A 26908-nucleotide genomic window follows, 5' to 3' on the forward strand; every position below is an offset into this window, starting at 1 on the left:
TTGTCCCGTTTTCTGTCCCAAATCTTGACCCGTAAGACTACATCTGCATACTATTTCCGTGAACTTGTTCTCACACGATTCGATAACTACACTTGTACTCACAAACGTCACAACCGGACGCACAATGTTTTGGTTAAATGCAAGCGCCTAAACCGCCAAGTAATGGCGCCGGTTGGTTTTGTTTTACAGTTTGTTTACAAATACGTAAATTACACAAAATTACATGCTCTCTTTGCAGTCAAGTTTGATCACTCTATTTCTTTCTCCGCTGCTATAGTTTTTTACTTATAGTGCACACGGTAACCACATGGATCCTTTTTTCAAACAGCCATTGGGACAGCATGGGTTGAAGAACGCTGGGCATACTCTGAAACAATTTTAAAGGACGGTCGGAATAAATTTGTATCAACACGTACTGGGCATAGTAGCGGCGAAAGGGCAATAACGATGGGTACAAGCATAGAGCGACCCATCGTAAACCATAAACTTGCAACACCTACAAATCTAGTTCTCATTCTCTCTCCTGCTAGATTTTCAGTATAATCACATTAACTTTTAATGAAATACATAGATTTTAAGAATGATAGTTAAAAACAAGTTCGTTACAAAATCAAAATAAATCGCCAGCACACAGAATTTTTAAAACAATACGAAAAATATGAATTAGACAGTGTGTAATACAGAAATATAAAAACAACATTCATATTTTAGCAACAAATTTGCGTATTGCACTCAAAACCTATTGCAAAATCATTAAAATATAGCGCTTATTTAATACATTATAGGAAATCACAGTCAACTAAATTTGTGTTAATTTTAATTGTAAAGAAAACAAACTGGATTTGTTAAAAGTTAGTGCGGGCCACCCAGCGTAAGTACATCAAAACATAAATCACAAACTCTTGTAGGTTTTGAAATATCAAATTTTAAAATTGGCATGAGCTTAGTTGAGCACTTGGCACATAGAATGCGACCACAATGTCGACAATGATGTTTTCTAGTTGCAACACCAAATTTAACAGCACATTCTAAGCATGTATTTCCCTCTGCCCATGGCGGTTCCTGTGTGTAGTATTTAATGGTATTATTTATATTACATGAGAGTTATAATTTGTGGTTCAAAAGAGTTGAGTTTAAACATTTTTATCAATATTCAGTCAACATACAAAACACACTTTGCTATCATATCAACCTGGCTTAATAAATCCAGCAATCGAAACAGTAGTTGCCTTGTAGCAACTGGATGATTAAACAAATTGACTCCATGATTGTTTGAAATGGCAAGCGTAGATCCGGACCTCACTAAAGAACGACATAGCGAAGCATTGCCACTCATATAAGCTAGCAGAAGAGCTGTAAATATTTAGTGTTACAGAAGAATTTATTATAAACAGTGCACAATCATAGGCGTAAGTGCTTCTCAATTCAATGAATAGGAACCCAAACTGGAGTTTATTTTGCCTTTGTTATTCAAAAAGTTAAAGTAACTTGATTCGTGAAATATTTTAATAAAAGGGTTGCTAAAGCTTTCTCAATAATCTCTGATTAAAATTATGTTTGCAGAAAGGTAAAGAGTACAGCAATAAAAGACAATGGAATATATAAAACATAAACAATCAAAAAATTGTAACAACAAATACAAAACAAAGATACTGACCCGTGTTTCCATTATTATCTTGAATAGCCAATGGAAAATCTGGCAAAGCAGATAATATTGTATCAAACAAAGCGGATGTTTTTGGACTTGATCCTTCAGCAAGAACATGAACCAAAGTTTGTCCTCTGTTGTTGCAAGTTACTAAAACTTTTTGAAGCTGTGGGACGACTTGTGTGAGGATCTGTATAGTTTCCAGTGCCCCATGCACACATGCAACATGAAACACTAAAATAATGGGAAATTTTTACAGCCACACAGTAAGAAGGGGTTTTTAGAGTTTTGAGACAGACATTCATGGACAATACCTGCCAAACCCCACTTTTTTGTTTTCTTATTAAAATTTTACATGCCTTTCTAATATTAGTCCCCCAAAACCTATAATCTAGTATTTCGTGCATTAAATTAAAACTCATCAAATAATAGTTGTCCAAGAAGATAAATATCTATACCATTATTCCCATGTTGATCAACATGAAAAACATCTGCACCATTCTCCACCAACACAGCAGCAATGGAAGCCTCATTCATAATAGCAGCCATGTGGAGTACTGATTGTTTTTGTTTGTTCACAGAATTGACATCACCGCCAGCCAATACCTGGTAATATGTTTATGCTGTATTAAAAGCAGAAGCAGTTTAAACAGCATGTGTTCAAAAAAGGGCATTCTTTCTTAAACGTAATCATATACTTTTATAAACAGATTTCAACTTTGTTTTTATTCCCTGAAGTGGCTTCACAGTGTGAGGATAAATTAAAACTAAACAGTCCCAGTTTCTTTCTGCTTCTCCGGCACAATTTAAAATATTTTTCCAACTGGACCATAACCTGACAGTTATTCCATATTCTATATTCATTTTAAATTAATGTTTTGTAAAGCAATACCAAGTTTCGAACGATGAGTATAGCACCAGTAGCCACAGCAAGATGCAAAGGTGAAGCAGATTGACCATCACGTGTTTCAGATTTAACATCAGAGCCAATAGATATCAGAAACAACACGCTGTCCAAATCTTTCTTTAATATTGCTGTGTGAAGAAAATTGAACCCCTTCTTGTCAACCTGTGTCATATTTATGAAATGTTTATTAAATGAAGAAATCACCCTACATTTTATATTTTAATCTGTTTCTTTGGCTTCCTAATACCTGCTATGTAAGTTTCTGTGAAAAAACGATGGCCATTCAAATTAGAAATTAACTTTTAATATGTGCAACAAAGTGCTAAGCCAGAATGAGCTGTTATTTTGTGTGGATAAAGTACAAGCTAGGGCTTTTCCACCTAAATGTAGAATTCAGATAAAAAAAATACTTGTAATTGTTGCAGCTGTTTTTATTATTTCATTATAAACAAGTTTAAGATTTTTTTGCTTTTTATTAAATACCGAAGCTTGTTATTTTTTAGTTGCTTCACTTTTTTTACTTTTAATATTTTTCTTTCGCATGCAACATTACATCAGTGGCATAATGCTCAACACTCATCTATGCAAAACAATCAGATTCCACAAACCTGTTCTGCAGCACCAGGCTCCCGTTTTAATATTGACTGTGCACACTGAACATTCTTGTTAAACATGGCTGAAGCAAACGCTGTTCGTCCTTTCTTGTCAGTTAATGTTAGGTTTATAGAGTTGTGGGTTAGAAGTAGATCAGTTATCTCTCTGTGATCATTCATTACTGCTACATGTAGTGGTGTCAAGTTGTTGCAATCCTGTTAAAAAGTCTTGATATAGATATAATAAAATTAAATCCTACAATTTAATGACAACAATTTAGAGTCCAGTCATTTTAATGAAACACCAGGGCTCCGTGAAAGGTTGTCATATTATTACATTAATAAAGCACTTTATCCACGAGACTTTGTTTTACATTGCTGCATCTCTTGTACCTATTTATTTTTCCGTATAAACTTTGTATTCAATTTCTTGTGTATTACAGTAGTCTTCTACAACTAACAAGTGTGTCCCTGAAACTGTTCACTGTGACCTATTAGTGGGATTTCTTTTTAAAGAGTTTTGTTTTTTTCATCATAACCCAATGATGAGTCCCCCTATTGTACAGGCTGCATCTTTACACACACTTTTGTTTCTATTGGAGGTTTTCAATTTGGTAATAATTAAACATAAAAGGCTGGTTTGTTTGCTAGGTGTAGTGACCACACTTATTTTTATTCCAATTAAATGTAAATATGTTTTTACCTGTACGCGTGTTTTAACAACTGTCGTTTTGTCGGTATATCCTGTCTTTTCGTTTAATAAAAGATATTCTTATTATTATTATCAGGTGTTCCGTAAGAAATTTATCTGTTTATGTCCCATGTGGAAAATCAATCAAATTCACTGGGTTAACACAATGGGCGCAAATTAAATTGAAAACCCGCTACTTCGCAGTTGGTCAGAACAAACACAATGACCAGCGCCCAGGAGGTCAAACTAATTACAACCTTTCGTTGAAAATGTCCCAGACAGCAAAACTAAGTTGACGAATTTAGGGCTAAAAAAAGTAAGTACCACTAACAAACTTATTTTATGCTGGTTTAAAAAGCAAATTTTACTGTGAACCAAGGTAATCCTAAAATTTGAAAAAATATTAACCATAAATATTAATGTTTGTCATAAAATATTTATAGAATTTTCCACCGATCCAGCTTTAAATATGTTATAGCGCTGAGTAATACCTAAAAAATAAAATTACTTTATTTAAAAAAGTGAGAAAATGGTTGTTAAATATATAAAAGTATGGTCGTAACTTTAATTATAGAAATATTGCATTTTCTCGAAAATATTACTTGAGCATACATCTATGTAGGTCACTAGCATGTTATTTCTATGAAAAAAATAATTTTCAAAAAATAAAGTAATATTTTTCCCCGTACATTTTTATTAGAGCTCATATTGTATTTGTTCCGACCGCATGCGCAGTAGCGTCTCGATTAGACCTGTGGAAAAGGTAACGGTTAACCACTTCCAGAAAGTTCGAGTCGTTAACCGAATTATAACGTCATAAGGCATACACGTATATCCAGTCTTATTTACACAAAAGGCGCGTGTCTGCGTTTGTTATTTGGTGCTTCACGGTAAGACAGAGAGCACAGCGACGATGTGACTTTGATCGTGCCCTACAACTGCGATTACGTCGTCAATCTCGATTGTTAATACCGCATGGAAACTAGTTTTGCAACATTATTTGGGCCTAATAGACAACTAAATGTTTCCCTCAGCCAAGCAGCATGTCTATTACAATATAGCAGGCATTCACACGTGGATTCATTTCATCATAATAACGATTGTTTGACCTGGCAAGTGATTACGTCATAATAGCAATTCACACGTGGATTATTTGCGTCATAATTGTCATTTACACGTTCATTATTTAGCCGGCAGGTGCTTTAAAACAGGTTTGAATAGGAATAAGAAAGCTGCGAAAGAATTACTTTGACATAGTGGACATTTGCGCGTGTAATCCAAGTATAGCCATTGTAAAGTTGCCTTTAAATTCGCAAAAGATAAGGCATAAACAAGACGCTTTTATTAGGATTTCACTTGTATCAGTTAAACGGTGAAAACAACGGTTAACTGTTAAACAAAAAGTGGAAAAATCCACGGCCCTAGTCGCGACGCATGAGCAATGGAAACAAAAATATCTTAACACCGAATTAATTGTGAACAATTGGACACTTGCCCAATAATTTTGGATTTTATTAAATTGTCAATAAGCGACTAATTACAATTAAACTTTGTGAATTATATACCAGTAAGCATTGTGCGTTCTATTCTGTATGGACGAGGTTCTGGAGGTCATGGGATTTAGGCCAGATTTGGCACCTTACCACATCACCCAGAAAGTCCATAAAGTCCTTTATGCGACCGGTGCTGCCACACAGCATCGCACTCAGACGCATATTTTTTGCACCATTTTTTATCCTCATGTGCTTATACCAGTTACCACACTTTTCAACTTTGTGTATGATTTTTGATTTGATATGGCTTACAATTTGGACAACCCATTAGTGACTGCTGGGTTGGAGCAATGTCCGTTAAGTGTCTTGCCCAAGTACACATACCCCGATCAGTGTTAGTACCGCCGTCGAGCTACTATATGATAGATCTACCACACACATCTGATCTGCTTAACTGGGTGAAAGTGTTGTAACAATCAGGCCTACTTTATTACATTGGGCCTACTTTATTACATCAACAGAAACTTTGTTTCTTGTTATGCAAAATTATTTTAATACATCAAGTGTGATTTTGTGGGGTTACATTAAAGTACAAAATCCTGTTCTGGTATAAATATCTTGCATTTATATTTAATTTCCAAATGTTCTATACTGACCTGTGCATTAATTTGAACATTCTTTTCAAGCAAAGTTTGAACAGTTAGTTTAAGACCCATTGAACATGCCATGTGCAAAGGTGATACACCTGACAGTGTAGACTCTGTAGCACCTACTGCGCCCAATTTGCGTGGTGAGTCTATATCACATCCACTATAAAAGATATAAAATTCACATAAAATGCATCCGTATATCAGTAGCTAGTAACAGTAACTACCTTCTAATTAGAAAGCATGCAATGTATTCCTGTTTATTATCGATAGCTCGGTGCAATAATGATTGTCTGCAACCATCTGGTCCTTCACTCCAGAATGTTGTGTCACATTTGTAATGAACCAATGTTGATGCAATGTCTTCTTCATCTGCAATTTATAGTGATAGTTATAAACTTTAAACTTATTCTTTAGTTAAAAAGCTTCAATAAATGTAGTTTGGTGTTTTAATTTTTAAACGACTTCTTCAGTCTATTATACAAATGAACCTTATTGTAAAAAAAAAACCTTACTGATTCTAATTGAATATAAGACTAATATTGGCACCTGGGCAAAATATATATCATTTATCGTACACATATTCTTTAGACTGGATGGTTGTATGTAAGATATTTAGCAGCACTTAATCCTTGTTATTTTGTTAACAGAATGTCATAATAGTTGCAATTTTTAGTACTTAAAATAATATTTACAAACAATTTGAGTATGACTTACGTGCTTGTAAAGCAAGCCACAGCACACAGTCACCATTTGCATCTCTTACATTAATGTCAGCACCTCGTAAACATAATGCGTCAACCACAACCCCAATACAATGTTTAACTGCAAGTTGTAATGGGGACTCATTGCTGTCACTTCTGTAAATTCAATAATAAGCACAAGGTTATCTGATTGTTGATCATGATATCAACCAGTGTTTCCCAAACTTTTTTTATTAGTTCTCCTCTGGCCAACAAACAGAATATCAAATGCCCCCTCGACAAAAAAAAGTAAAACCAAAGTTATTTTTCATTTATCACCACTTAAAATCCAACTCTAATAAGACAGATGAGGGAATCTGGCAATGTCATCAACCTTTTGCAGCGGTAAACAAACTTTATTTTAATACAGGGCCTATTGCATTTTCTCTACCCCTACAACAGGTGTAAAGTTGGCATATATGCGTCGAAAGGGAAGCAACCCATTTTTAAGTCAAATATTTTTATTATTATTTTTTATTCTTTGTAGTCCTTGTCGAGGACCTGGGATTTAGACCAAATTTGGCCAATTTAGGTCATTTATGCGACTGGTGCCGCAACACCACATCACAGTCTTTAATGTGGCTTATAGTTTGAACCACTTAATAGTGGCTGCTGGTTTGGAGCAATGTCCATTAAGTGTCTTGCCCAAGGACGCATAAACCGATCAGTGTTAGCCCAGAACCAGTCAAATATTAGTACAACTGCACTGATTTATTGTAAGCGCCTAAACATAGCATAGAAAGCATATTCCAACAAGTTTAAAAAATCAACACTTACCTAATATGGCAATCTGCTTGATGCTCCAATAAAAACAAAGCAGAAGAAATATCGGTATTTTCAATCGCAAGGTGAAGCAATGTTTTTCCATCTTTATTTCTGAGTATACAATTAAACTTTAATTAGTACATTTCGTTGATTAACAATTGTGTGAGACAATGGTGTGAGATAAGTTTGATTAAAATCTTTTATCCCAGATGTGAATCATAAGTTGATATAATGCTTTAACTTATTTACGTACAACTCGAATAAGAAGCATAACCTATTTCAACCATCAAGATTCATAAACCATTTTCCAAATCTGTTTTTCATACCTATATATAAACAAACGCACATGTACCATTAAAAATCTGGAACTGGAGTAAATGCAACCCAATCAAACTAAAAAGTGACACGCAACCCAAGAGGTTGACGCCTTATTTTAGTAGAAATCAAATAAAGTTACGAAGTTATATTTAAAATTTATTGAATCAAAAACACAGTTGTGATATCATTGTTGGTCATGATTGCAAAATACCCCTTTATTTTTATTCTGGCTACTCCACTGAATTCAACTGACTTATAATTAATATCAGCCCCAGAACTGAGCAGTTGAGCAGCGATTTTGTAGAAACCGGACCACACAGCAAGCGCCAACACAGTGTTTCCATCACTGTCCCTCAAGTTGAAGTCCGGTGTTATTCTCTCAAAACCTTTATCATCGCTGTGTAAGATGTGCGCTGTGTTGAAATAAAAAATCACTTTCATAAGGAGTAAAACTCAAACTGCCAGTACATACTACACCATGCCTGGTAATATCAGTTTAATTAAAATTAAAGTATGTAGAAACAAAAACTGCAACCACGGTGAAAAACAAAAAAAAAAAGGTAAAATAAAGCAACAAAATACTTTACCTCTATGTTCCAAGAATGCTTGCACAACATCATGATGTTGACATCTTATCGCAACATGTAATGGTGTTTCATTAAACACCTTGGTTTGACCATTAGATGGTTCAACTGAGTTCATTATTGGCGAACTTGATTGCACATTGGGATTCGCACCTGATTTTATATTCAATGGTTTGTTACAAATCAGAAACCTGGTTAAGAGAATCATGCAACTTCATGGCCACTGAATCATGGAAAATTCACCTAATTTATCACAGTTAATATAAATGAAAATCCGGCAGTGTGTGATCATGGGCCTAGCACCAAAGGTCCAGGGTCTATATTGCTAATTGGTGGAGATAAATATCGTTACAAATTAATTTGAATCGTAAAGCACTTAACTGAATATCTCATACCTCTTTCAAGAAGAGATTCAGTAAGATGAGTAAGACCATACAAGCATGAAGTATGAAGGCAGGATATTCCCTGTATTTAAATATAACGACAACAAAATTAATCGGCAAGTAATTATAATTAGGCTCAAAAGCAAAAAAATAAAAACCGCGGTAGTTTAAACTAAAAAGGTATGTTATATTAATTCCTTAACCTCATACAAAAAATACAAAACCAACATTTGATTTACCTTAGTTGTACAAATGTGGTTATAGTAATACTCATTACTGCTGCAATGGCCGTTAACTCTTTTACTGCCCATGGCGAATAAAGTCGCTTTGGGACCACACGCCACTTAAACGGCGATTCTGCGTTTATTTCTCCATTAACGATCCCAAATTTGGTTTCATTTGAAAGAGGAAGCAATTTTCTTTTGATTTCAGCAATAAAAAATATATCAACGTATTTAAAAATTTTGAGTATTGTTTTGTCAAAGTTTTTGAACATTTTTAGCCAAATTTAGCCATTTTCCTTTAGTTATGTCCCCAATTTTGCTGTAATCTCCTGTTCGCGCCAATTCGGAGTTGCAGTAGGGAATTCCCCTTGTATTCAAGCGTTGTTTATGCTTCGCAAAGCATTTTTAGCTTTGAAAACTCATTGTAGGGCTACTAGAACAGAATTTTTGTACTAAGTAGCTCAAATGGACACTGGGACATAAAGGCTTGCATTTTCTTTGCTTTTAGTTGTTGAATTAGCTGGTATTACTTTAATTAGTGTGGTTTATATGTACAAAATAAGCAAATCTGTTTGAAAATTAAAAATTTCAAAAATTTATGACTATTTTGCCTGACCACTTTTTATGATACGTACGCAGTAACTCGTAAACGGGCAAGAGGTGAATAAAACAAAACACCTGTTTTAAAACAACTGTTGCTGCTCCGTCACGTAGGAATAAATAAATAACATTCATAAAAAATATAGAAATTTTTTTTAGAAAAAATAATATAAATCTAAAGATGATTGTTCAGCAAATAAATTTAACTTGTTGACTTAAACAGAATGTTGAAATGTTGTTTTAAAGTTATTTTTTTCAGACTAACTATAGTGCATGTTGACATGTCCATCCAAGTTTATGTAATTAAATAGTTAAACTATTTTCGTACAATCCAGCTAAAATGTTGATTTTTTTAAATGAGTCTACTATGCGATGAGGCCAATCAGGGTTGGATCAATCCCCAAAGCTATAATTTTTCTAAAAACAGCAGCAAAAGATTTGTATTATAATTGAAAGCAACAGTTTTTAGTTTATCTTAGATTTAGTAAAATAAACTTACAGATGAATTAACATGGTTGGGGTTTGACCCGTGGTTCACAAGGAATAAAGCTCCAGCTTCGTTTGCGTTTTGGGCACAAAGTTGAAGTAAGTTCTCACCTGAGTATTCATTATTGCAGTATATTAATTTAGTTTTATTAAAAAATGGTAAAAACTCAATTTAATTGTAAGAAAAAAAGCAAAAACAAACTTTCTAAAAATTAAAAAAAACAATTCACAATTCAGGGATGAACGGTATATTAGTATTTATCAATAAAAAATTTTATATTTTGGGGGCCAATCCTGGGGTGGCATGGTAAAGAATCTTAACCTGAAAGTTTCTGCACAATCTTGTGTAGCTAACTATTTCTGCCAAAAACTTGCACGTATGTACACTATATAAAATACATATATATATATATATCGGTTTAAATTTTTACTTAATTACAATTTAAAACCTGTTGTTATGTCAGGAGCATCGACACTGCAACCTTTCTTGATGAGCAAAGCGGCCATGGTGTGTTCATGATAAACAACAAAGGTGGAATCGTTATTATCAAGTGCCAACCACAAACTGACATGGCCTTTGCGTGTTCTTAACTCCAGATCAATGCTGTACAATTAAAAATTCATATCTCTGAGTTTACTACAGAATGTTGTTGCTTCTAAACAACTCGTAATATTAGAGGTTTCCCAGCTGAGCTGAAGCCCAAAAGCCACTGACACAGCATGACTTTTAAATCCCAGCGGTAAATTGGGCTGAGCACAATGTCTGCATGCGATGTTGTATTACTGTGTGCGAGGAAATAAATGAATCGCAAGGTCTGCAGACCTAGCTCTTATGACTAAGGCACATCCCTACGTGATACCCAACAAAACATTTATCAATAAAACATTTAAAATGTTAAATAAAGACATGGCTACTGAACTTACAAAATAGTATAGGTAACTAATATGAATATGTTTTACACAATTTTCATAACAAACTTTTCGGTTTTGCTCCATTTGGTACACATAAACAACAGATCCTGTTATACATTGGTGGAAACAGACAAAACAATCCTAGCAAACATTGATGTAAAAATATCTAATCCTTAAAAATAACATATTGTGCGAAAACAGTCAATGCAAACATATAGAAACCTTTAGAACTAAGTTGCGAAACTTTCCACTTCCCACATACACGATACATTTTTCAATGTTTAAAATTTTAAATTTTGAAAGGGATGATGAATCATGACTGCATTATGCAGTTTACTGAATCTCATTTAAGTTTGAATGTAAAAAGGATTTAGGTATCGTATACATATATTTGTCATCAAAAAAATAATTGCTACTTACATTGGAGAGTCCAGTAATAATTTAAACACAGGCATATTCTTTGAAAGTACAGAAATATGTAGAGGAGTAAAACCAAGTGAGTTAGATAAGTTTGGATTTGCACCTTTTTTCAGCAACAGTGATGTTATACGAGTTATACTCTGAATATAAAAATACATGTTATTGCTTTAAAAACATAAAAAAAATGAAAAATTATTCAATATTTATATAACATTTTTAAATCTTCTGTAAAAAGTACAAGTTAAGCTAGTGTTGTTTAAACTTTTTTTTCTGTAAGCAATAAAATAATTTTGCAAAAGACGAAATGCTGATGTAATAAAGTAGTCCTAATTGTGTTAACACTTTCAACCAGTTTAGCGGATGTAATATTTTAAAATTCTATCTTATCTTTAAGATATTTTTCACCCGAAGAGAAATGTTTGATTCGACCTAATTCGAAGATAATAGCAGATGATGCATTAATTGTTTACTATAAGCAATAAAATACGTGTCAAAATTTTAGGAAATGTTAAGTAAATTTTTGCCAAAGTTTATGAACATATTTTACATATATAAGTGTTGTCAGAGTTTGGTTGGATGCCATTTAGTATTTTTCTTGCGAATAGTGATATGGGAATCCCAGTGTACACAACATGTTTTATTGTTATATCATGCTCCAATCTTTGGATCAATCTTTTAAGGCTGACTCCCCGCTTTGTACGGGTTGTGTTCTTACGCACACCTTTCTTCTAATCAGAACTTTAATATCATTTAATTACTGGTCATGCCATTTCTAGGGTGTAATGGTCAGGCAGTTTATCCAGATTGTAATTTCTTATTTTGTTCAATCAATAAGCATATTTTAACAACTTTAACACTACTACTCTCTTTTCGCTTCAGTAAATTTCTCGTTTTTCTTAACATTATATTTTCATAACTCTTTCCATTTTTAAAATGTTCAATAATCTAATTTTATACAAATGCGGAAATGCCTGATCTAAGTTTTGGTTTTGGTTTTGCTTGCAAATTCCAATTAATTGAGACTTCGTGGACAAAGGTTTAACACTCTAATTCTGTCAAAACAAAATACGTTTCTTAAAATAAACATTACAACAATAATTTAGGCCATATTAGGCATAATGATTACAACTTACATCCATGTCATGCTTAGAATCATGACCAAATTTAACAGAGGCAGCTATATGCAAGGCTGTATTTCCACTATCATGAGTGGCAAGGTTTACCGAAGCTCCATTGTTTAATAAGAATAATGCAGAAAATTCATTTCCTGTAGAAACAAAACTATTATTAAAATTCCAAACAACATTAGTAATATATTAGAAGTAACTAAGATAGGAATTCACATTACAGCATAACTATATATTTCATAATATCTTAGAATATTCTTTAGAATCTGGAATTTTGTCTTTTTGTATTTATAATACGGAGCCATATGTCACCAGCTGTAAACTTAGCAGCAGTAGACATAAAACTTTGTTTTGATACAGAAATACAGAAACATGAAAGCCGTGGGACTTCACCCCCATTAAACAGAATGTAAGTATACAACTTAATCTTTTTGCCTTATTACCAAAAAAATGTTAGAAGTGACACTGGATCAATATAGGTAGGAATTGGGAGACTAAAAATATTGTATTCCTAGAAAAAGTGGAAAAATAGTAGGAAAAAGGGGTGCATAAAATAAACATAATATGACGTAAAAAAAGACCTTCTCCAACATTTGTTTAAAATATTTGCATCACTGGGTGATACCTTCATTAAGTGATCTATGCAAGTGACTTTCCCCGTTATCATCACACCCGTCCATGTCCACCCCATGTGATACAAGCGTGTGTGCGATCGACTCTTGGTTGGTGGATAGCGCAAGTTGAAGTGGCCACTCTCCATCTTCATTTATTTCATTTAACTTTAAAGGAAGCTATATAGAATATTCAAGATTCAGTATTCAGTAAATTTCTAAAAAATATTTAATACAAAACTACAAATAATACAGTTATTTATTAGGGTTAGGAATGTGCCATGATGGTTGGTCTTGTTATCTTTCAGTTTTTTGTTTTTCATTCTAATATTTTTTGCTCTTGCATGCAACGTTATAATTGCATATGGACTCAGCTATAGGCGGATTCAGGAATATTTAGACTGAGGTGTTTGAAAGAAAATGTTCAACTACCACTTGTAATGTGCTGTATTAACATGTGCATTTATGCTATGCATAATAATGTCATTATTGGCGCAGAATTACCCAGAAGAGCAGAATGTTTGTTACAAAAAAGTAAGGATGTACTCGTTGATTATTTAAGTCATAATATTGATTTTCGTATTCAATTTTTCATCCCACAGGACTCTTTAATTAAATAATCGTCTATTAGTGTGGTTGTGACAACATTTTGTTACATTACTTATAGTTACAGCAACGATTGGGCAGACTTAGGACATAATACGCATATTTCTGGAAAGCCCATTAGTCCATTACCGATTCAGATAAACAACAGTATTGCTGCAGACGATGTTATCGCTGCATTGCATTCTAAACGATTTAGATTAACCTAAATCTGTTCCAGAAATATTGCTGTTTAATATTTACAATATTTTTTCTTAGCTAAGCAGTATGTTTGTCAGAATTATTGGGATTAACACAAAGATGGTCATAATAGATTGTTTGACCTGGCAATTTATTACAACGTAATAGCAATTACCCATTGATTATTTGTGTCTCAATGGGCATTCACACGTTCATTATTTAGCCTGCAGAATAAAAACAATGTTTGCTTTTTCACGTTCACTATTAAGTAAAGGATTGTCTCGTTTATGACAAAACTTCCTAAGCATGTGAACGTAACAAGCATGTGAATAAAATTTAAACAACTGGCTATAGATGGTCGCTCCTTTGACGCACGTCGTTTTTCAGTTAATGTTACGTAATGAAAAATATGCACAAAGAATATATCTAACACACTGGGCTAAGAGCTTAGGCAGAGTTGAGCACATCCCTAATAATAATAACATCATTTTCAAAAACTTTTACTCAAAACAAAAAAATCACCTGAGAGTCAAATTCGATGAGGTATAGAAACAAAACGTCTTCTCGCTTTGCAAGAATTGAACGGTGTAACGGCCATTTTGATTTGCTTTTTAACATAGTGTACAACATGGGTGCTGCCATGAACGAAAATTCTTGTGGTGATAAATCATTCTGGAAATAACAAGTTAATTGTTGCATGTACATCAAACAATATATCTTGAATAAAAGCTAAGAAATTAGTCTTAAAAGAAACAAGATAGAATGCTCTAATGATTGAGCATGTATTCTAACTACCATATTTTTAATTAACCCTTTTACTTCCACGATCATGAACTCGATCAATTGCCAGAAGTAATCAACAAAGTAGTCCTTGGTCACCATTAGAGACCATGTAGTGGTAGGTAGTAATGCCAATGCGTTCATAACAGTATTATAACTCACTTAAAGGGGCATACCAACGAAAAATAAAAATTTGTGTATGGATAGAGATGCTCAAATGCAACCTAAAAGTACAATCAAAGCTTGCCAAAACAATACGGCTTCTAAAAAATCGCGTATAAAAAACCCGCTGGAGTAAAAAAAATGTATGTTACTTTGTGGGTGATTATATTTTTGGGTGATTTTTTCATTTTTTTATATATTTTTTTATATATGATCATTTGTACAACCCATTAGTGACCACTGGGTTGGAGCAATTGCCCTTAAGTGTCTTGCTCAAAGACACATACGCCCACAATGTGCCTTGAAGCCTTGAACCCCTTACCTATTGCTTAAAGGCAGGCGCGGTAAACACTTTGCCCTGGCGCCGAACGAATAATTAATAATTATGTTGTAATGAGACATGTGAAGTAACAATTGAACGAAAAAATATTCAAAATGCAGCACACTGAGCACAGCAATGTTTGTTATTCGATGGACTTTGTGACCTGATAGTTAGGAACACCAGTGATTATTACGAACACGCGACTAACAATAAATCACAGCTTTAACAACCCTTTCTATTGCACATGCACTATAGTCAGAATTAAGCTTTATAGCAAGATTTGGTAGCTGACAGACGCGTAAAAATCTATTACATCCGGATTTTTGATAAAATTATCAGATTTTCGACATTTCTCACGTTTAGAATGAAGAAACATTATATCGTTCTGATTAGGAGTCCAAGAAAGTTTATTTATTTCTCATTATACTGAGGTACATCTGCCCACGTATCATAGGCGCTGAATAAGCGCCTGCAAGGTCTGCACGTATGCCTTCACATTACCTGTCTTAATAAATGTGGTTTACAGACGACTAACAGGGTCAGGCAGATGAGGCAAAAGTATATAAAAAAAGCATTATTTTGATGTTGGAACTGCTAAAAGTGTATGCAGAAAGAAAATCGTCGGGGCATTGGTAATCCCAACATACAGGACGAGGTTTATGACACTGTAAACGTGTTTTGTAATTTTAAGCGTTGCAAAGAGTGTAGAAGTTTTAAAACCAGACAGTGATCGCTCCAATATTAGGCAAATTTTACAAAAAAAAACTTAAGTTTCGTTGGTACCTGTTAGGTTTGTAAGCCAAAAACCAAAATTACGGCAATTTAAGGGCAAAACTGCAGCTAGATACACCAGTATATGTTAATATTATGTGTATTTGTTTGTACTTTTATATTTTAAACGTGTTCTTTAATATTTTTGATTGGTATACTTGCTATTTTTTTTACATTTTAATCGATTGAGTGTTCAATAGAAGTTGGTTATTTATGTGAGGTTTATGATTGTGATGATGGAAAACAAGACTTGTTTTTACAATCCGTTTTCTAAATTGGTCTATACTAACTTTGGCCTGCAGCAAAACCAATGCAGTAAAAATAGAGCGCAAGTTTATGTTGCCATATTATGGAACTAAGAAAACAAAGAGTATATTGATGGGTGACGTAAGTAAGTTGATTTCATTATAAACACGGTTACTATCTATTTAAAAATCCAGACATTTTTAACGGACGGTGACATTTCCACTGAAAAGGTTTATTTCCACAATCCTAGCAAAGTGTAGAATTAGTCCTTGTGTTTAAACATTGTTCTGTTTTTATTATTTTAAAAAGCAAATTCACAAAGAAAAACAAAAATAAGTAAGCATAATCATGAGTATAAAGACGAGTCCTGTTATGTCTTATTTTTAATATTTTTCGATCTCGCATGCATTAATATAGCAATTGTACCCAGTTTTTTTTCAACAAATGATTTTGCCAAGCGATAAAAATGGTAACGATCAGTCACAAGCTTTTGGGCTCATGGTTGGCTTGGTACATCTCTAGTGTGTAGCAATAAATACTTAACTACCGACATGTAGTATCTTTGTTTCTTTGTTATGACAGTTAAACATACCCAGTGCATTGAGACAAGGCTTGAACAATATTCTTTCAAAGCTGCAGCTTTTAAATCTTCTGCCAATTCATAAAACCTTATGCAATTCTTAACAGTTACCACTGACAGAATGGCTTGCTCACATCTAAAATTAAGATAAAGTTTTTGTCATATGCTACAACAAATTGTTGTTGACTTACCGTGCAAGGATAAATAGTAAAAGTTTAATAAATATACATTGATAAGCAAGATTAAAATTTGTAGATAAATCTTAAAATGCGATCCAAAGGGCTCCCCAAAGTAAAATTTAAAAGAAAACAGCTACTGAAAGTCTGAAAATGTTGCGTAAAATCGAAGTGCTAGGGTAAACAATAGTCCATGCGATAATGCACACGATTTCCAATAAAAAAAGTAGAAATCAATTTTTACAACTTCAACCGAATGAAATACAAAAAGAACGACTACCAGAAATCAAGTTTCTTTTCAGAAATTTTTCAATATTCATTCTTTTTTGTAAATATATATATATACATAAACAAAATTATAAAATGTAATATATCTAGTACGACTGTGGATTTTCCTATTTTTATGAAACCGTTAATCGTTAAATTTTACACACTTAACCGATATAAGATTGCCACAAGCATCACAATCAACTGATATTATCGGCTGCTATTTACATTTCACCAATAATGGGTAAAAAGTTTCCAATAACTAACTGATATATAAACCGTTTGTGCGAAGCAAGGTGCGTACTACTTTTACTACTTAACATGCGTCTCAATTTAACCATTACATGCGTCGTAGTTTGAACGTGATAAATAGATTTGTACCCTTGCGATGACATTATGACACCTATACCAGTGTTTCGATTAAGCCTATAGAATAGATCAAAGCATCAACACAAAATACTGACTAAAGTACCAGTCAATGCACATAGCCACCTAACGCGGTCGGACAGGTCCTGGAGTTTGGCACGTCGCCTATTAATTGTTCCATAATGAAGTAAACAGTACACCTGATTTAGTGCACATGATTTATGTATTTTATAAAACATCCGCAATTATGGTCGACGATTAAAGCGTAAGTGTTTACACTTTTAACTTGTGGCCAGATTTACGTTACTGCTAGTTAAACGTACGCCCACCAACATAACTGGTACATCACAAGCTGTATTGTAAGGTAGAATCTTAAGAAATACCAACCTACGGCAATACATTACGTCACAAGCGGCATTGTGATGCAATCCATTATTGTGACTTACCACTTACATATTGCGTAATGCCAACCTATGATGTTACATTACTTCACAATCTTTATTGTCACGAGAAGAAAAATCGTAGGATATTGTGCAACCCTGCACCTACAACTTTGCCGATCTTTCAATACGTCACAAGCGCTACTGTGACCTAAACGATTAACATGATGCTTTAAGGTAATGCTGAAGTTAAACTTAACCAGTGCTTAATTTAATATAAGATCGTATAACAGGCATTCGCTTACTCCCATTTCAACATTAATTGGACAAATTCAACCAGATTTCTAGCGATCCACGTTAAAAATGCAAATACTTCTTAATAGCTGTTATGATGAAAACAATGAACATGTAAATTGTAATTATGTTAAAAAGTATAGGTCGACCGATATATCGGTTCACCGATATTATCGGCTGATATTTACGTTCTACCGATAATTGGTATCGGTAAAAAAGCACCAATGTTTCACCGATATATAAATCGTTTATTTTCACCAATATATAAATAGTTTAACGTCCATGTGCGTCATAGTTTAACTTCCATGTGCGTCATAGTTTTGTACAAAAGCAACATATTTGGATTTACCTATTAAGAACATGTAGACTAAGTGATTGACCAACCATTTTTCTCTATAATAACTTGCAGTATCTTGAATACAGGTATTAATTTTGATTAATGCTGATCATTTCACATGTTTCGCTATAGTGTCAAATATCGGTAAAATATCGGTATCGGTAAAAGCTAAAAATATCGGTATTGGTATCGGTGGAAAAAATTGATATCGCTATTAAAAACAAACGATGTATTATTAAATTGCTGTTGTGTCGTTATGTCAAATATTTAGCATGTCATTCCTTACTTTACTACGTAGAAATAAACTAAACTTAATAAAAACCAATGCGGCAGATGGGGGGACATACTTTTATATCGATAATCTGTGCCATAGATGCACCAGATTAATTTTTTCTGTGTACACTTTTAAACATTTTAACAGAAAAATAATGCTTTTTGTACGTATCGCGAGCAGACACACATACAGTTTATAGAGAAAAACACAGCAGCCCTGGAGACTCGTATAAAAGTACGTTTTCAAAATACGTCGGCAATATGCCGAGGATTTAAAAGACGCGTGGCCGGGCGTGATGTCACGAATCGCAACGTCAGCGCACAATAATGGATTGCATCACAATGCGCGTATCGTATAATGCGAGCGCCCAATGTTTCGTATCTGATTAGACTGATTTGTAATAAAAAAACATAAATTCCTAAGCTCGTGCCGAGCTTTTGGTTAAATCTAGGCTCTCAGCGCTCGGCGAACCTGAGCTTTTACAACTTCAACACATTCCTATTGTTAACACCAAATTCACGAAACATTACCAACAATGTCTGCTTTATAGCCCAGGTCGTACTATTTATTGCAAACGTATCAATCCTTTACTTGATCGCATTCGTAAAAAGGCAAATATCCAACCTGTTTTCAAGCTCCTGCTGGCTAAATAATCAAGGGGACAATCGTTATGACGCAAATAATCAGCGTGTGAATGGCTATTATGTCGTAATCAATTGCCAGGTCAAACAATCGCTATTATGGTGCAATGTGTCCTTACTATTTCGTAATAAACATGCCGCTTGGCTGAGGAAAACATCCTAATTATACAGCAGTGCTACTTCTGGAACATATCTAGGCTATTTATTTTACACACAGCTGTGAGAAAGGTCGTGTTACCAATTCCCACCGAAAAAAAACGTATGCGCCGCACATATACAAGGACGTTAAGACGTCATAGTCAACGCGCAGGTGCGTTAGGAAATCGGTGCGCCTGACTTCATTTGCTATATACGACTACTATATGTATTATATTACCTCACTTTTAGCTTTTATCGCCTGTAATTTTTGTCTGCAATATGAAATTTCGCGTCTGCAATATAAAAATATTTTTTTTGAAAAAATTTTTTTTTTGAGTTTTGTTCTACATCGTCGGCAATAAACTACCGACGGTTTGTCCAAATGCGACGGCAAAACCGTCGGTAATTGCCGATTGCCGACGTGAGTCTCCGGGGCTGACACAGTGTTTCTTTATCAGCGGTCTGGAACTGACGCTCGCAGTTTTAGAGAGAGAAAGTGAGTGTTTCTTCATAGACGCTCAGGCGCAGACTGGATAGTAAATGGGATGCAACATTGACCTTGTTAAAAAAATCTAAAATTAAACATTTACTGCGTATGTAGTACACACGCGGACATTGTGTATCCATGCTCTGCGCATAATGTGCGAGTGTGGTAATTACCATTTTAGCTTACGTATACACAGGGGCGCAACCAGGGGGGCTGTTTTGCTGTCATGACAGCCCCCTTTTCCGCAGACACGCACGCAGCCAGAAAGTGCTAAGACGCAGACACACGCGTTGCATTTAATATTACATTCGTTCGCTTAAAATTGGAATAAATTTTCGTTCAATTGTTACGTCACTTGTCCTATTGTAACGTAACTATTAATTATGACGTTTCATAATATAACAATCTGGAGGAATGTGCTAACTGCCCAACCAACCACGAGATCGAAACATCGTGTATGAGCGTCACATTTTTACGCTCTGCGCCGGCGTAGGAAATAAAGGAAGACGCATGTGGTAGCATACATTCAACACTTAACAAACGAAGCAATCGTTGTGAATTTATTCTCGTGAAAAGTGACGTAATAAAACTCTGGTTCTCGTGCGGTGCCAACGAACACGTTTTTTGGCCTTTGTCCAAGCTCTGCCGGGGCGATACTTTATAATAATATATTACAATTTGTGTTGGTTCCAATTTACTGATAGCGTCGCTCCTCGCACTTTTATTTGCACCAATTAAAATGCATAATAATCGCGGTTTATCAGCATTTAAATCAGTGGTTACCAAACTTTATCTACTCGCGTACCACTTTTTGGTTCAAGCAGCGTTCTCAAACCACCTACATACTAAACTACTAAAGGCTCGTGAACAACTCATTTTAAATAGTGAAATTAAAAACCGCACGCACACCTATTTTTTCGCGGGCATGAACTTGGCACTGCCTTTCTCAAAGTTGAAAATAAAAGTAATTTGCCTATTAAACAGGGCAACAGGCGCGGTAATAAACAACCTAAATATGTTCCAGAAGTAGCACTGCTGTATATTTACGATGTTTTCCTCAGCCAAGCAGCATAATTATTACGAAACAGTAGGGATTCACACGTGGATTCATCGCGTCATAATAGCGATTGTTTGACCTGGGAATTGATTACGTCATAATAGCAGTTCACACGTTGATTATTTGCGTCATATTAGCGATTGTCCCCTTGATTATTTAGCCTGCAGGTGCTTGAAAACAGGTTGAATATTTGCCTTTTCATGCGCATAAGTAAAGATAGGCTTGCAAAAATATTCTGTACACGCGTAAAGCAACGCCTAGGTTTAAAAAGTTAGGAACACCGGTGTAGGGAATATAGCATGGAATGTCACGCTCTACGTAATTTATGTGGATTAAAATAATGCTCACGACAATCACTAAAAAAGATCATTTGCGATCGTTTGGTGTGAACTTAATAAGGTGCTCGCGTACCACCTGGGAGGCCTTCGCATACCATAGTTTGGGAAGCACTGATTTAAACTAATCATCAGAAACAGAAATCATACAAAAACTACAGATCGTATGGGAGCAAATAAAACACGATTGTTTACCAACAATCTCGTTTGTGATGGAACAATCGTAATGGTTTATCAAAGGTATTCTGACGTAAATAATCGTTACATTAACGTGCGTAAATCTGCAACAATGTTTCCTCTGTTTATATTAATTTAGATACGTCTTTTTAATAATGTAGTGTTAGTTTTAATTTACCGCGTAAAATAGAATATATATTCGTGTGCACAACCAATAAAGGGAGTGTTTTATCGCGTCAGAGATAAACGTGGACTAGACGTAAATATGACAGCCCCCTTTTGAACGCGCTGGTTGCGCCACTGCGTATACACACAATAAAGAAGTTGATATTTGTAACTATGAGTATGCGACTATGACACGTAGACGTTAAACTATGACACATGTAAACCTTAAAATATGATGCACAGGGATCTTAAACCAGGCACACATGGACCAGGGGTGGACAAACTTAAACTTATTGGGGGGATTTAGATTTATTTCTTATCAACACCAAGGTGTACAGTAAAAACTGTTTTTAGTAAAACATAGTAACTGTCACAAATTTATGCTGCTATTGCGTAAAATGTTGTTAGTGTCTATATATTTCGGGCGCGTGAGTTTCTGGGTCGTTCTATTAGCTTATCTGGAACGATAATGGCGTATCGCGGAAGTCGTGGAACGTAACTGCAAGGTCTGGAGCCAGACCAAACACCCCTGCTGTTGCGTATCTAAACGCTGCAGTTATCACGCTGTTCTTTTGTTTGTGTGTCTTTCGTCATGAAATTGTTACGTATATAAACGTGTTGTGGTTCGTATAAAAAAATAACGAGGAGAAGACGAAGAGAAGGGTATAGAGAATGAATAAAACGGAATAAATGAGATTCAAAAGTGAAGTAAACCGAATACGTTAAGTGCTGCCTAAGTTACGTGTTGTTGGGAATACGAGAAACAGGCACAGCGTTTTATCTACGGTGAATTAATGGGACCAGCTTCAAGACACCTTCAATAGTTAATTCCAATTAAGAATCCATCCGTCACGCGTAAAAACGTGACAGTAACATACCCTCTATTCGGCTAAAACATGCCCCTTTTACACCTTGATTAACGCACCTTGGTATAAATAACCTTGGAAAATAAAGAATCCGTCATTACAACTGTATTTTAACCCATTAAAACACTAAACTATTTAATACAATACAAAGGTATGAAAAAATAATTTTAAAATCATCGCCATTAACAATATTAATTTAATTTGTGAAGTGAAACCATTCTAATACAACTTGTGAAGTTGTGATATAAAAACCATTCAACTTATACTATTACAGTATTTTTAGTGTTTATTTTGACCAGGTCCACACCCCGGTAAACCAATTTAATTCTTTATTTCACTTAATTAAATTAAATTTCAGTATAATTTTTAGCATTTTAAATTTTACACACACAACTCTACTTACCTGGAAAGCAAACCAAGCAGTTTATACTTGCTTGCAGTTTTCATCATTTGAATTATGAAGTCATCTGTTGCATTTTGTAAATTAACTGTATCAGTATACAACCAATTTACTATGGACTCGCCAGCCTGTGTAGAATAACAAAGGAGATTACTATACAACACTAGTTAGTTGGATGTATTTGTTTAGTAATAGATTTTACATTATTTTCATACACTGTCTTATATGAAAGTACATAGCATAAAGGTAAACACCTCACTATCTTATTGATAGAGTTAATATTAATAATAACTAAAGCTATTCACATTAAGAAAACATAAACATGAGCCATGAACAAACTTTGGGTGTGTCAATTTTTTCTTTTAAGAATGGCTGATAATTTATATAGAATGTAAGAAACCTCTGGCATAAAACAATTATTGTTAAATGTTACTGTAAATCTTTACCAAGATAAAAAGAAAAGCAGCCAAACAATGGGCAAAACACAAATTACACGTATACGAAAACATCGAGTGGTCATTAATGGCTATACACATGCCCTGTATGATTTTAACTAGCGACAATTTTCAACCAAACAGAAACATATTCTCATAAGCCTTTCTCCTTAATGATGTCATACTCATAATTGATTGGCTTGGCGCTCATGTCCAGCTATAACATTTCTACGGGGCCAACCACTATTACCTTCTGTTATACGGGCTGTACTTACAGGGGCATACCAACAGAAAATTAAAAATTGTGTATTGATAGATTACTCAAATAGCAGCATAAGTTTCAAAATACGAAACAGCTCTTTAAAAAATGAGTTTTAAAACTTCAAATTCAACCGCTGAGTAAAAAAATAGTCGTTGCACAATGCATGGGATTTTCCATAGGAAAAAATTCACTCAACTTTGTTTCTAGTTTGTAAAATACTAAAGAAAAATCATTTTTTTATTTTTTGTTGGTATGCCCCTTTAACATTTACCTGTTGGTCCAAGCTTTGAAGATCAAGTGAGGTCAATGTATTTAAAGTATTTAGATCCCAACATAAACCACCTCGAGCAGCCAACACAAACTTATGACCAGGAATAGTTTTGTGCACAAGTTTTATCTCGATGTCGCTAAAAATGTAGAATAAATTAAGTAACAATACAAAATTGAGAACTGAGTGCTGACGTCTAGGGATGCACAATACAGAATTTCGAATATGTATGATTGAGAGATTCGAATCTAAATATGGGTTTCGGTATTCGTTTAATGGCGTCATCTTTTAAGTAAACTAACGCAGTTGTAAAAATAATAATTAAAAAAAATTATCTCTATATTTGCGAAAACTGGGACATGGCCTACTAAAGATACGGCCCTATAAGTCGGTTTTGACTGGTCCGAGCTAACAGGCCTATTGTTTAAAATAATGCCCATTATTAACACATAGCCTCGCATTGTTTTGCGATTGTTACGTAATTCAAAATGTGAACTTTTTAATTAGTTTATTAATGTAAAACAATAATGAAAGCAATCAACGTATAATATGTAAACATCAGAACATATATAATCAAGAAAATTATAAGCCAACGCAGTTATTTACAAAATCGAAAACGGTAAAAACACAGAAAATTTACTTTGTTCTTTGGCGCTTTTTTAATTCCGTTAAAACATTAAAAATAAAAAAATATGTTAATTATTATTTTAACAGCAAATTTAACAGCCCATTCTTGATGTTCTCTGCACACAAGATTAAAATTCGTTAAATACTTTTTAAGAGCGTATTCAGCAGCATCCTTCACAGTAAAATTTGCAGTAACAAATTTCATAATAACGCCATCAATCAGATGAAGTGTGGCAAAACCTTTGCAAACAAATTGAGACAGCTCAGCTGAGGCAATGGTCAGACTGCCACGATTTAAAATATTAAAATATGGCGAATCACACTCTTTGCCAGGGAGGACATGCTTGCATTCGTCACATTTAGATCTTTTGATTAACTTTTTAGCAACATATCCTGCAATCACGTGAGTTACTTCTAAACTGTCTTTACACAACTGCACTACGTTAACATCATCCTCCATCTCTTCAAGTTTAGAAACAAATTGTGTAGTAATTGATGGGTATTTTTTTACGAGAACATCTTCGTCCCAAAAACTTATATCCGCTTTCAACAAAGATAGACATGTTAAAATTTTTTCGGATGCAGATACTTCACGCAAACCAACAAGAAATTTTCCGGCGCTCTTTTGGCGATATCGGGAGAATCGCCGTTCAATCGGGTCACTTTGAAGCTTTCCCATTATCACATAGTCATAGCTTTCATCTAGCAAATCTCGAACTAAGTAACATTGTGAACGAATGGTTTGGGATGAAATCTGGTCTTAGAGTTTACGCATGTCCACCACGCATGAATCATGTACAAAAACACTGCCTTAAAGGGAGGTAACTTTTGCACGCAGCAATTGTGCTTTCATGGAATAATGCAAGTGCGAGCGAAACATTTTGCTTGTTGTTTTGTGGATGAAGTGATGTGAATGTTAGTTTATTGGCTTTCCTCAAGTTACCAGTTAGTGAGCTATCTTTATCATATATTTTGTGCAGGTCGGCCCATGATATATACCCAGCATCACAGTTGATATTTGTTTTTCCGATCTGGAATGAAATTGATGGAAAGACAAACTTTTTAGCGTTTAATAAGTTGTTTCGGACATTTTTTACCAAATGAACGTTATCGAAAAACAGATATGTATCAGTTGCATTATCAGGATGATTAATCGAGTACTGGTTTTTGGATGGAAACTGTTTTAACAGAAAGTTATAAGCAGCAACATTTGAAGAATGATTATCTGCAACAATACCTCTTACTCTAAATCCAACATTAGCCACTTCAGCGATACATTATGATGACAGATACATTTCATCTACCAAAATCACCACGTCTTCAGATATTTCTCCAGCATTTTTTAGCAGAAGCGCAGCCTTATGGATGTCAAGATTTCCTTGTTTAATTTTACTAAGCAACGAAAATGAAGGCAAAGGGAATTTTTCCAGCAAAAGTTTGTATGCCTGGGCAGATGTGTAGCGAAGCGCAAGACTAAATCTGACCATGGCTGCAGAATATGGTGGGCGACCTTGTGCTTTGTAATGTTGTCGCTTTTCCATTTCCTGTAATAACGATGGTTTCTCTGACTGAAAACTCCCAAGGTATGCCGGAAAATTATCTAATTGGGTAAAGCCAACAAGTTTTTTACCCCTTGCTGTAAACCAAGGCGGCAATGGTACCGGATTGCAACAGTATTGTAGCTTTACGTGCAAATCTTTGTCTACCTTTATCGCACCAAGTACTCAAGGAAAATAAATTTCAAAATCAAGCTTGTAGTACAACACATGATCCCCGGTTTTTCGAAAAGTATACCCTGGTGAACAAGTACCTGCAGTTAACTGATCAAAGTGAGCAATTTGGTCACGACTTATGAAGGTATCTATTTCATCTTCAGCATACGGTCGATGAAGACGGGGCTTTCTGGTTGTTTCAACCGTTGGTAAGCAAGATGCTTTCTCAGCAAGAGCAATCTCGGACGGTATTGTGGGGACTGGATTCAGTCGCCAATTCAATTTATTCCTACATTTCCCAAGGATCAAAAACTGCGGTTCAAAATGTTTGATGCACATCACATTGTTATTTGTTGGGTAAAAATTGGGGTCATTTACAAATCTAATCCATCGCCTTAATAACTCAGGTTTGTCGAATGGAAACGCAAACGCAGACAGCTTTCCGGGAC

General features: G+C 34.5%; 1 protein-coding gene across 5 annotated transcripts in view; it reads right to left on the bottom strand.

The window, feature by feature from the left end:
• Positions 1-542: 542 nt before the first annotated feature.
• The window catches only part of LOC149739419 (ankyrin repeat and FYVE domain-containing protein 1-like), a 32549-nt gene continuing 6183 nt past the window's right edge, over positions 543-26908 (bottom strand). The window contains exons 3-24 of one of the 5 annotated variants that reach the window (XR_016384402.1): positions 24124-24259; positions 23160-23284; positions 16809-16932; positions 14458-14607; positions 13167-13332; positions 12548-12681; positions 11415-11554; positions 10532-10686; positions 10096-10193; positions 8785-8854; positions 8393-8542; positions 8017-8218; positions 7500-7598; positions 6697-6839; positions 6207-6351; positions 5989-6142; positions 3164-3364; positions 2541-2717; positions 2107-2254; positions 1658-1814; positions 1193-1353; positions 543-1062 (exon numbers count right to left, since the gene is read on the bottom strand). Coding sequence is in view for 3 of the 5 variants with exons in the window: in XM_089872315.1 (XP_089728441.1) it covers positions 853-1062; positions 1193-1353; positions 1658-1882; positions 2107-2254; positions 2541-2717; positions 3164-3364; positions 5989-6142; positions 6207-6351; positions 6697-6839; positions 7500-7598; positions 8017-8218; positions 8393-8542; positions 8785-8854; positions 10096-10193; positions 10532-10686; positions 11415-11554; positions 12548-12681; positions 13167-13332; positions 14458-14607; positions 16809-16932; positions 23160-23284; positions 24124-24259 (3313 nt within the window). In the remaining 2 variants the exon portion in view is untranslated. Of the gene's footprint in view, positions 1063-1192; positions 1354-1657; positions 1883-2106; positions 2255-2540; positions 2718-3163; positions 3365-5988; positions 6143-6206; positions 6352-6696; positions 6840-7499; positions 7599-8016; positions 8219-8392; positions 8543-8784; positions 8855-10095; positions 10194-10531; positions 10687-11414; positions 11555-12547; positions 12682-13166; positions 13333-14457; positions 14608-16808; positions 16933-23159; positions 23285-24123; positions 24260-26908 lie in introns of those variants that run through there. The other 4 variants (XR_016384403.1, XM_089872315.1, XM_089872316.1 and 1 more) reach the window with 4 other exon arrangements.

Source organism: Ciona robusta, chromosome 2 (genome assembly GCF_009617815.1).
Source record: "Ciona robusta chromosome 2, ASM961781v2".
NCBI lineage: Eukaryota > Metazoa > Chordata > Ascidiacea > Phlebobranchia > Cionidae > Ciona > Ciona robusta.